Source organism: Pyricularia pennisetigena, chromosome 3, assembly GCF_004337985.1.
Source record: "Pyricularia pennisetigena strain Br36 chromosome 3, whole genome shotgun sequence".
Lineage (NCBI taxonomy): Eukaryota > Fungi > Ascomycota > Sordariomycetes > Magnaporthales > Pyriculariaceae > Pyricularia > Pyricularia pennisetigena.
The window spans coordinates 6,870,733-6,883,204 of NC_043742.1; the positions used below are offsets into that span (position 1 = coordinate 6,870,733).

At 49.1% G+C, this 12,472-nt stretch overlaps 1 protein-coding gene across 1 annotated transcript; it reads left to right on the top strand.

The window, feature by feature from the left end:
* Positions 1-456: 456 nt before the first annotated feature.
* PpBr36_03623 (uncharacterized protein) lies at positions 457-8,185 on the top strand (the record flags this gene model as incomplete). The annotated part of the gene is made up of 8 exons (XM_029890794.1): positions 457-5,045; positions 5,116-5,218; positions 5,314-5,329; positions 5,389-5,544; positions 5,610-5,830; positions 5,891-5,970; positions 6,037-6,090; positions 6,211-8,185. Exons 1-8 carry the CDS (start codon positions 529-531, stop codon positions 8,183-8,185), a joined length of 7,122 nt encoding a protein of 2,373 aa, XP_029754196.1. The 5' UTR covers positions 457-528.
* Positions 8,186-12,472: the final 4,287 nt, after the last annotated feature.

Below are 12,472 nucleotides of genomic sequence, written 5' to 3' on the forward strand. Positions count from 1 at the left end.
TCGCTCGATGTCGCCGTCGGTTGGCAGTCGATTTCGCACACAAAGACGTCGCCCACCAAAATCCAGGTGGGGTTTTGCAAAAATTGGTGGGTTAGTCAGAGAGGGGGATTCTCGCCTGGCCCATGTCAAATCTCTCGAGTCACGTGATTCAATAGGGACTTATTGACGCGCTAGTCTAGTGCTAGTGGCGCCGCGTTTCATTCAACGTGCCTTGCGTGCTTTGCATAAGGATCCAGAAAAAGTTGCGAGAGGCGTATTGTACTTGACAACGGCCGATCGCCTATCAAAAACAACGTCGTCGTCCCAACACCACCACATCTGGGAGCGACGTTTCCATCAACCGCCATCGCTGTGAGACTCTGCTTGTCTACGTACAGCGCCGCAAAGCATTTAAAAGACCTCGATAGCCTTGTTTCACTGTCACAACATTGCGACGTGATATACTGAACAGCTTAGTCGCCACCATCCGACTTCGCCGCGGTCGCGACGGGAGGTGAAGACGGGCTTGCGCTCGCTGGAACCAGCATCATGGCATTCCCTCCTCCCCCTCCCGGCTGGGGGCCACCACCGCCGCCACCGAGTGCTCCCCCTCCTCCGCCATCTTCAGCTCTTCCTCCTCCGCCGTCAGTCCCAGCGCCTCCTCCCCCGGGCTACCGACCGTCCAACGATCCCCACGCTGCAAAGTTCGAGCAGAAGAAGAAGGAATGGCTTCGCATGCAGAGGAATCGTTTTGGCGAGAAGCGCAAGAGCGGCTTCGTCGAAACCCAGAAAGCCGACATGCCCCCGGAGCACCTGCGCAAAATTGTGAAGGACATTGGTGATGTTTCCCAGAAAAAGTACACCAATGACAAGCGCAGCTATCTTGGTGCTCTGAAGTTTATGCCGCATGCCGTCATGAAGCTCTTGGAGAACATGCCGATGCCGTGGGAGTCTGCAAGGGAGGTCAAGGTTCTGTACCACGTCAACGGCTGTTTGACGCTGGTGAACGAGATTCCCCGCGTTATCGAGCCAGTATACCATGCGCAGTGGGCAACAATGTGGTTGGTTATGCGACAGGAGAAGCAGACTCGAATGTTATTCAAGCGAATGCGATTTCCTCCTTTCGACGACGAAGAGCCGCCTTTGTCGTGGTCTGAAAACATTGAGGGTGTCGAGCCTTTGGAGCCAATCCAGCTTGAGCTTGACGAAGAGGAGGATGAAGCCGTGTACGAGTGGTTCTACGATCATCGACCTCTTCTTGACACTCCGCATGTCAACGGACCAAGCTACAAGACATGGAACCTGACGCTGCAGCAAATGGCGACGCTCTACCGGCTGAGCACCCCACTTCTCACGAACACGATCGATCCAAACTATTTTTACCTGTTTGAGCGCAACAGCTTCTTCACAGCCAAGGCTTTGAATGTTGCGCTCCCTGGTGGACCGCGGTTCGAACCTCTGTACAAAGACATTGACCCTAACGACGAAGACTTTGGCGAGTTCAACGCCATCGACCGCATCATTTTCCGAAATCCGGTGAGGAATGAGTCTAGGGTTGCCTTCCCATACCTCTACAACCATCTGCCGAGGAGTGTGCAGATCTCTTGGTACTCTCACCCTCAGATCGTTTACAAGCAGCCTGAGAACCCCGATCTGCCTGCATTCCACTTTGACATGTCCATCAACCCCATTTCTTCAAGGGCTGTGGCACCAAGGAACATTGCAGTCAGCCATGAAGACGAGATTTTTGGTGTAGGGAACAACGAGGAGCCAGAGGATGAAGCATTCGAGCTTCCGCCTGCGCTCGAGCCCTTCCTTGACGGGGAGGATTTGTACAATGAGGACACAGCTTCGGCCATCCAGCTGTGGTGGGCACCATTCCCTTTCGACCGACGATCCGGTCGTATGGTTCGGGCCCAAGATGTACCATTGATCAAACAGTGGTACCTTGAGCACTGTCCGCCAAAGCAACCTGTCAAGGTCCGCGTGTCATACCAGAAGCTCTTGAAGACATACGTCCTCAACGAGCTGCACTCAAAGAAGCCAAAATCACTGCAGAAGCAAAACCTATTGAGGACACTGAAGCAAACAAAGTTCTTCCAGCAGACCACGATCGACTGGGTTGAAGCAGGTCTTCAGGTGTGCCGACAGGGTTTCAACATGCTCAACCTCCTTATCCACCGCAAGAACTTGACCTATCTTCACCTGGATTACAACTTTAACCTGAAGCCCGTCAAAACGTTGACGACCAAAGAGCGGAAGAAGTCACGCTTTGGAAATGCTTTCCACCTGATGCGTGAAATTCTGAGGTTGACCAAGCTTATTGTTGACGCCCAAGTTCAGTATCGCCTTGGAAACATCGATGCCTTCCAGTTGGCTGACGGTATTCTATACGCCTTCAACCATGTCGGTCAGTTGACTGGTATGTATCGGTACAAGTACAAACTCATGCATCAGATCCGTTCCTGCAAGGATCTCAAGCATTTGATTTACTACCGCTTCAACTCCGGTGCCGTAGGAAAGGGTCCTGGTTGTGGCTTCTGGGCCCCTGCCTGGCGTGTTTGGCTCTTCTTCATGCGCGGTATAATTCCGCTGCTGGAGCGGTGGCTCGGTAATTTGCTGTCACGTCAGTTCGAGGGTCGTCACAGCAAAGGTGTTGCCAAGACAGTGACGAAGCAGCGCGTCGAATCCCATTTCGACCTGGAGCTGCGAGCCTCGGTAATGGCAGACCTGATGGACATGATGCCTGAGGGAATCAAGCAGAACAAGGTCAACACGGTTCTTCAGCATCTTTCCGAGGCTTGGAGATGTTGGAAGAGTAACATTCCATGGAAGGTCCCCGGCTTGCCTGCGGCCATTGAGAATATAATTCTTCGGTATGTCAAGGCCAAGGCCGACTGGTGGATCTCGGTTGCCCATTACAACCGTGAACGTATTCGACGTGGTGCTACCGTCGACAAGACTGTGGCAAAGAAGAACGTTGGCCGTCTTACCCGTTTGTGGCTCAAGGCTGAGCAGGAGAGACAGCACAATCACATGAAGGACGGTCCGTACGTATCATCGGAGGAGGCAGTGGCCATCTACACAACCACGGTCCACTGGCTGGAATCCCGCAAGTTCTCCCCGATCCCTTTCCCGAGTGTTTCCTACAAACACGACACCAAGATCCTCATTCTTGCCCTCGAACGTCTGCGAGAGTCCTACTCTACCAAGGGAAGGCTGAACCAGAGTCAGCGTGAGGAGCTGGCCTTGATCGAGCAGGCCTACGACAGTCCAGGGACAACATTGGAAAGGATCAAGCGTTTCTTGCTTACCCAGAGGGCGTTCAAGGAGGTTGGCATCGACATGAACGACAACTACAGTACCATCAACCCAGTGTACGACATTGAGCCAATCGAAAAGATTAGCGACGCCTACCTTGACCAGTACTTGTGGTACCAGGCAGACCAGCGCCACTTGTTCCCCAACTGGATCAAGCCTGCAGACTCTGAGGTCCCGCCCCTGCTGGTTTACAAGTGGGCTCAGGGCATCAACAACTTGCATGATGTCTGGGAAACCAAGAATGGCGAGTGCAACGTCATGATTGAGACGCAGCTCTCCAAGGTCTACGAGAAGATTGAGCTTACTCTTCTCAACTCGCTTCTGCGATTGATCATGGACCACAACCTGGCTGACTACATCACTGCCAAGAACAATGTGTCACTTACTTACAAGGACATGAACCACGTCAACAGTTACGGCATGATCCGCGGTCTTCAGTTCTCTGCATTTGTCTTCCAGTACTACGGTCTAATTCTGGATCTGTTACTGCTTGGACCTCAGCGAGCAAGTGAGATTGCTGGACCTCCGCAGTCTCCCAACGATTTTCTGCAATTCAAGGATCGGGAAACCGAAACAAAGCACCCGATCCGTCTGTACTCGAGGTACATCGACAAGATTTGGGTGTTCCTGAGGTTCACAGCAGACGAATCCAGGGACCTCATCCAGCGTTTCCTCACCGAGCAACCTGATCCTAATTTCGAAAATGTTATCGGCTACAAGACGAAGAAATGTTGGCCCCGTGATGCAAGGATGAGGCTGATGCGCCACGATGTCAACCTAGGCAGGGCCGTTTTTTGGGATCTCAAGAACCGCCTGCCTCGATCCATCACCACCATCGAATGGGAAGACACGTTCGCCAGTGTTTACAGCAGGGACAACCCCAACCTGCTCTTCTCGATGTGTGGCTTTGAGGTTCGCATCTTGCCAAAATGCCGCAACCAAAACGAGGATTTCTCGGTCAAGGAGAGCGTATGGTCACTTGTAGACAACACGACCAAGGAGAGGACGGCACATGCTTTCCTTCAAGTTACCGAAGAGGACATCCAGAAGTTCAACAACCGTATTCGCCAGATTCTCATGTCTTCCGGGTCAACCACATTCACGAAGATTGCCAACAAGTGGAACACTGCCTTGATTGCGCTCTTCACATACTACCGTGAAGCTGCTGTTTCGACAGTGGACCTCCTAGACACAATCGTGAAGTGCGAGACCAAGATCCAGACGCGTGTCAAGATTGGGTTGAACTCCAAGATGCCGTCCAGATTCCCCCCCGCTGTCTTTTACACCCCCAAGGAGCTGGGTGGTCTCGGCATGATCTCCGGCTCACACATTCTCATTCCTGCCAGCGACAAGAGGCTCAGCAAGCAAACCGACACTGGCATTTCGCATTTCCGTGCAGGCATGACGCATGACGAGGAAACTCTCATCCCGTCAATCTACCGCTATGTAACCAGCTGGGAGTCTGAGTTTATCGACTCTCAGAGGGTGTGGACCGAGTATTCGCAGAAGCGGCTGGAGGCCAACCAACAGAACCGCCGACTGACTTTGGAGGATCTTGAGGATTCTTGGGACCGTGGTCTGCCCAGAATTGCAACACTGTTTCAGAAGGACCGGTCGACGCTCAGTTTCGACAAGGGATTCCGAGTTCGGTCCGAGTTCAAGATCTACCAGCTCATGAGGAACAACCCATTCTGGTGGACGAGCCAGCGCCACGACGGCAAGCTCTGGCAGCTCAACTCCTACCGGTGAGCACTTACGGGCCTTTGTTTTTCACCATGACACTTGGGCTATTTTTTACTGATACATTTGCCACAGAACCGATGTTATTCAAGCTCTTGGTGGTGTCGAAACCATTCTCGAGCACACTCTTTTCAAAGCGACCGGCTTCAGTTCGTGGGAGGGATTGTTCTGGGAGAAGGTCAGTAACAGCGCCATACGCACAGCCCCTGACCCTTACACTCTCTACCATCTTATAACCTGAGTAATTGTCTACTAACATGCCTCCAATTATAGGCCAGCGGTTTTGAGGGTATGCACCTCGTTCTATCATTACTAATCTTTGCGATAGTATCTAACATCTTGTTACAGAGTCGATGAAATTCAAGAAGCTCACCAACGCGCAACGGTCCGGTCTCAGTCAAATTCCCAACCGTCGTTTTACCCTGTGGTGGTCACCTACCATCAACCGAGCCAACGTCTACGTCGGTTTCCAGGTCCAGCTTGATCTTACTGGAATTTTCCTCCGTAAGTCTTTGGTGCCATTTGATATTTTCTCCGGTCAACAACTAACACCAGCATACTTAATCTAGACGGTAAAATCCCCACACTCAAAATCTCGCTCATTCAGATCTTCCGAGCACATCTGTGGCAGAAGATCCACGAGTCGGTCGTCATGGACTTGTGTCAAGTTTTCGACCAGGAGCTTGAGTCTTTGGGCATCGAGACCTGCCAAAAGGAGACAATTCATCCCCGAAAGTCGTACAAGATGAACAGCTCCTGTGCTGATATCCAGCTCTTTGCCACGCACAAGGTCAGTGCGACAGTGCCACCCGCAAATGTTGCTGAGAGTTGAGCTGACATTGCTTTATAGTGGAACGTAACCCGTCCCTCGATGCTTTTTGACACCAAAGACACCATCGAGAACACATCAACTTCAAAGTTCTGGATCGAGTAAGTGTTGCTACCCTTCTTTTTACTTTTTAACTCGGGACAAAATGCTAATGTCATCGGCAACAGTGTGCAATTGAGATACGGAGACTACGACTCCCACGACATAGAGCGATACGTCAGGTGAGTTGACATGTGGCGCCCGACAGGATACCTGCTGGAACCAACCCCAACCNNCCCCCCCCCCCCCCCATAGGATACTCCTGATGGAATGAGCGACTAACAACTCAACAACATCGTCAGGGCCAAATATCTCGACTACACCACTGACAGCATGAGTCTCTACCCGTCTGCAACTGGTCTAATGCTGGCTATAGATTTGGCGTACAACCTTTACGGAGGCTACGGACAGTACTTCCCTGGCCTCAAGGTCCTGATTCAGCAGGCGATGGCCAAAATCATGAAGTCCAACCCTGCGCTGTACGTCTTGCGCGAACGTATCCGCAAGGGTCTTCAGCTCTATGCCTCGGAATCGAACCAGGAGTTCTTGAACTCTCAGAACTACTCGGAACTTTTCAGCAACCAGACGCAGCTCTTTATCGATGACACGAACGTCTATCGTGTCACTATCCACAAGACCTTTGAGGGTAACTTGACGACGAAACCCATCAACGGTGCAATCTTCATCTTCAACCCCCGCACTGGACAGCTGTTCCTGAAGATTATCCACACGAGTGTCTGGGCTGGACAGAAGCGTCTCGGTCAGCTGGCCAAGTGGAAGACGGCTGAAGAAGTCGCGGCTTTGATCCGATCGTTGCCCGTCGAGGAGCAACCCAAACAGTTGATTGTCACTCGCAAGGGCCTGCTTGATCCCCTCGAGGTCAACTTGTTGGATTTCCCCAACATCTCTATCCGTGCTTCAGAGCTGCAGTTGCCATTCCAGGCTGCCATGAAAGTGGAAAAGCTCGGCGACATGATTCTTCGAGCAACCGAGCCGCAAATGGTGCTCTTCAACCTGTTCGATGATTGGCTCAAGAGCATTTCGTCTTACACGGCATTTTCGCGTCTGGTCCTTATCCTCAGGGCCCTGCACGTCAACCAAGACAAGACCAAGCTCATCCTGAGGCCGGACAAGACTGTGATAACGCAGGACCACCACATCTGGCCGTCATTCACGGACGAAGAATGGATCAAGGTGGAGACGCAGCTCCGTGATCTCATCCTGAATGACTACGGCAAGAAGAACAATGTCAATGTGGCGAGCCTGACCAGTTCAGAAGTGCGAGACATCATCTTGGGTATGGAGATCTCTTCGCCGTCCATGCAAAGGCAGCAGGCTGCAGAGATCGAGAAGCAGCAGCAGGAGCAGCAGCAGCTCACTGCGGTTACCACCAAGACTCAAAATGTGCACGGAGAGGAGATTATCGTCACGACAACGTCTCAGTTCGAGCAGCAGACCTTTGCCTCCAAGACCGAATGGCGCACCAGGGCCATTGCCTCGTCTAACCTTCGAACTAGGGCAAACAACATCTACGTGTCGTCGACCGATGGCAGCTTGGACGACATGACATACGTCATGCCAAACAACATTTTGAAAAAGTTCATACAGATTGCCGACTTGCGTGTGCAAGTCGCCGGCTACCTGTACGGATCTTCGCCACCGGACAACTCTCAGGTCAAGGAGGTCAAGTGCATTGTTCTTGTCCCTCAAATCGGCGGCCTGCGCAACGTGCAGCTTCCTCAGAACCTGCCGGTGCACGACACGCTGAAGGGCATGGAGCCCCTGGGTGTTATCCACACCATGTCGGGCAACGAGCTGCCGTACATGTCCGCTGTGGACGTCACAGAACACGCCAAGCTCCGAGATGCGCATCCCGAGTGGCAGGATGAAGGCCGTGAGACCCTGACTGTTACCGTCTCATTCACTCCCGGCAGTGTTTCCCTGTCGGCGTGGGCGCTTACACCGCAGGGTTACAAGTGGGGCGTGGACAACAAGGACATTCAGAGCGACCAGCCGCAAGGATTCACGACGACCATGGGCGAAAAGCGCAAGCTTCTCCTCAGCCCTCGCTACAAGGGCTTCTTCCTGGTGCCGGACAATGGCAAGTGGAACTACAGCTTCATGGGCTCGGCCTTCTCTGGTTTGCTGAAGAAGCCGGTGCCCGTCAAGCTCGACACCCCGGCGCCCTTCTACAGCGACATACACCGACCGCTGCACTTCCAGAACTTTGCAGAGCTTGAGGACATTTGGGTTGACCGGACGGATAATTTTGCATAGTCGAATTTGGTGGTTGGTCTACTACTGTATTGCGCTTGGGTGGAGTTGTGTGTTATTTATTTGTTGTACAAGTACATGTTTTTAATGTTCTGTTTTACGGTCGAAAAAGCCAGCCTGGGATGGAAATTGATTGCGGGGCACGTGGGCAGAGGAGGAGGAGGAGGCCTTACCAATGAGATGTTTCTTTTGTTTTGAGATATCTATGGAGTTTTGTCGAGGCTATGTGCCATGTGAGACGGTACGCCGAGATTGACCACCTGCCTAGCTAGACTATGCAACATGTTGCTCTTGTCTACCGCTACATCTTGAGAGTTCCACATCACTAGATCAAAGCAGGCACCACGGCTTTCGTCGAAAACTGGAAATCCTGATCCTCGTCCTTTTCGTTACGCCTTTTATCTATTCGACTTGACCCACCTCACTCCACCTGTTCATTCTTCGTATTCTATATCTACAAATATCAATTCAAGTTCGATTCATGTCAACAGCAGCGATCCCGGGTTCCATAGCACGCGACGTGCACGAGCCGCACAGCGTCCGACATGCAAGGCAAAAAGCCGGTTCAAATCTGTTGTGTGCAAATTTCCGTTGGAAATACACTATTGTAGATTCTAAATGTTGGGTTCGATAGCACGACTAATTTGTTTATCCCATAAACCTTTCGAGTGCTACAAAACAGAGATATTAATGCTTTTTGCCGGCATGATAAAGTCCTTGACATCAAGAGCTTAACCAAGAATAACGGCCATCCCTATCATCGGTGTCAAAGTATCCCTAGACATACTAAGGTGGTGGTAATGGTAATAATATTCCGCGCCCCTAACTGGTACCCCCGCCAACTGTGGGTAACTAATTTGGGCGTAAATCGAGGTTAGTAGTAAGATCTATAGTTTCGAAGGAGAATTAAATGGTACCTCTCATTATGCATATATATAATCTATCTAATATATAATATATTCGGTATTGCCGTAAGAGGTTTCTTGTGGCAGAAATTCCTGGAAACAAGGACCTGACTTGGGTGTGATTTATTAGAGCAGCCAGCCATCAAACTAGGTGTTTGATATAACTTTTATTCTGTGCTACTAAATAGCCAACTGCTTCCATGCCTGTATTGCAAGAGTGGCCAACGACTTGTAGTTTCAAACCCGTAGCAAAGATTGGTATAATTAAATAGTGTAGCGGCTGCTTGTTGAAGAGGTATTGATAACAAGCATGATGGGCCATTATTGTTATCCATCAGTACTTGGCGGCCCCATTTTAATCGAGATAAAGCCCTGCAGGGCTTTAACAACTAATAAGCGGGAACCAAATTAAAACCGAATGATTCAGGACAAGTTAACGTTAGATGCCGTGAACTTTTAAATTGAATAATGCCAGAGGAGATCCCTCAACCATATTTATGGCAGGGATAACCTTTACCTCATACAGTCAAGCCGCAAAGTTACAACCGGGTGTTAAATGGAGTTAAACAACAAAACAAAACAAAAAGGTATATGCAAAACGAACAAGCATTAAAATTGTGGGTGCTAAGTGATTCTTTAGCACCGACCAAGTCCAGCCCTCTTGCATATGTATTATTCAAGCGGTTGGTTCATTTGTACTCATACGGCCTCGCTCGACGAAAGGCTCGTAGTATTATTATTGTCAGACACTCTACGGTGGTCTAAGGTAGGTGAATGGAACATGGAACCTAGGGTTTTTTTTTTTTGGGCACAAAGTTAACGTGAGCAGCATAAACTCGAGTGATTGGAAGCAAGCAAAGGCTGCATTCCATAAGTATTTAAAATTGTCTACCTTTTTTTTTTTTTTTTTTTTTTTTTTTGGGGGGGATGATGATCAACAAACATATCAGTGCTTGGTTTTGCGTACTATAACTGCTGTACTATAACATGTGCACGATTTGCTCCCCCCACTCCAGTTTGTTGATCTATGGAACTCCGCCCACTTCACTAAGTATGCTTGAGGAGTACGAATATACTATGGGACTAGACTATCCTTTTTTTTTGTCAAAAATTTCATCAAGATTCAGCAACGCCGAGTGTTCGTAACACTCCACAAGATAATGGGCCGGGTACCTGGCTACTTGCTGATTCGAACACACATCCAAAGGGGTTCATCTTGTCCACGCAAAAAAAAAAAAAAAAAAAAAAAAAAAATCGCACAACTATGAGGCACGACATGCTGGCTGGTATACATGAAGCTCTGCGGCTCGTTGTACCGCGTCTGCCATGGATCTGGGATCCGGACTTTCCCGCTCTCGCTTCCAGCAGACGGGGGCATAAAGACCTGGAGATTACCTTGCGCGCTATGAACCGGCGCGGATTCGATATTCACTCGCGCGGATGGTCATATCCGCTCAGCTGAGACTACTACTGCTGCTGTTCACAATGCAGACAAAGCCCGCACCGCCCATTGTGCCACTGCATTGACATGCATTTTTAATCCCATTATCAGAGAGTGGGGAGGTTTCTATTGCGTGGTGATCTTTCCGTTTGTTTGTTTGTTTGTTTGTTTTTCTTCCACTGGTGCCTTCGTTTCTTGCCAAATGCACAACAATGTCCGGGATCACACGACAAGCCAACAACATAGTGATACCCACCGTGGAAAAAAAAGGGGGCTCTATCATAGTACTCTGGAATTTTGACCGACTGCGTAGATCATAGGCTCTCTATGAAGTGCCAGCAGTATAAATAGAAAGGGCATGTCCAGTCCAGTGTAATCTCTTGAGTCCTATTCTTCAGCACCTCCATCATAACATATCAACTCAACCATCAACCTATACACATTGTTTACCTCTTCAGAAAAAAAAACCAACAAACCAACAAAACCTATTTCAAAAATGAAGATCTCTACCATTCTTACCGTCTTTACATTGGCCGCCGCCACCACCGCCACGGGAATACCAACCTCTGACTCCCCCGACAAGCCCCAAATATACCGGAGATACAACACCGACGCGATAGAATGTATGGAGAAATGTAGGGCGAGGTTTGCAAAGGACTTTGTTAATAATGAAAAAGGCCTAACCGCTCGCTGTAAGGATATATGCGCCCAATATCTTGCAGGTCTTTAGAAGCGGAGAAGAATTTGGCTTGGAACCTGGGATGTTCTTGGGGCGGAAGTTGAGGATTGGGGGGACCTTGACATACGGATTGGTACGGACGCAGCTAGGATTTGTATGTCAAAAAAAAAAAAAAAGTCTACTACGAAAAATCTTTACTTGAGAAAAAGAATGTTGCGTTGTCTCCCTAGGCAGTGTATAAGCCCTTGTTTTCTTTCAACCCTGTTGCCTCCCGAGTGACAGATTTCCCGAGGGGTCTCGCCTACACAGGCTCACTTGTCCTGAGCTCCGTGTCAGAGAACAAGTCAATCGCGACTTGCTTGGGAAAGGATTCTACTCTCCAGCAAGTGAGTGAGAGGCTATGAAGATGGCAAAAACACATAGGAAATTAATAAGGAAATTTCGAAAGATTTTAGTGATGGAAAAAAAAATAATAAAAAAAAAAAAAAGAAAAGAAGAGAAAAAGGCTGCTTGTGTATAGACCTCATGTATGCGCGTGAATTTCGTGGTTGAGACAAACCTTAGTGCGTGCGATTCGCTAAATGTCCTACTGTAGTCAAGTACAAAATCCCTTTGCCGATTTAAAGTCACGGCCACATTTCCTAGCATATCCTTGCTCAAGTGTAAGATCTTCAGCAACCCCGTCACGAAAAAAGTCCGTTGAGCACTATTATTGTACTTGTGCGCAACACAATTTTCTATACACCCGAAGCACAGCTCTGTTTTCCAGCGTTGGTTTTTTTTTTTTTTTTTTTTTTTTTTTTTCATAACCATCCACAGATATACCATTCACGATTTGCAAATGTCCAAAGAGCAAAAGGATGACCGCGGAAGTCTGCCCGTATTGGCTGCAATACCCAAAGGCGAGGCGATGGCAATGGTAAATATGCTAAAGAGCGCGAAAGACTGCATGGTTTCAACAACTTTTATAAGATAACCTCGCGACCTATTAATAATTATTATGGGGGACGCTTCAGAGATTGGCAGGTAATTAATTGTTCAAAGATGGGGAGTGAGGAAAATAAAAGAGGATAATGTGCCGTTGAAACATGCATGAAAAAAAAAAAAAAGCTCAATACCACACATCAACACAAAAAAAGATCTGTAAGTCAACATGTGAGTCCCTCCCGTTATATTTCTGGTTCACGGATATTGCTAGCGAGGTAAAGTATTATACATGATGTCAATATGTATTCATGCATCTATAATTAGCACGGATTCTTTGT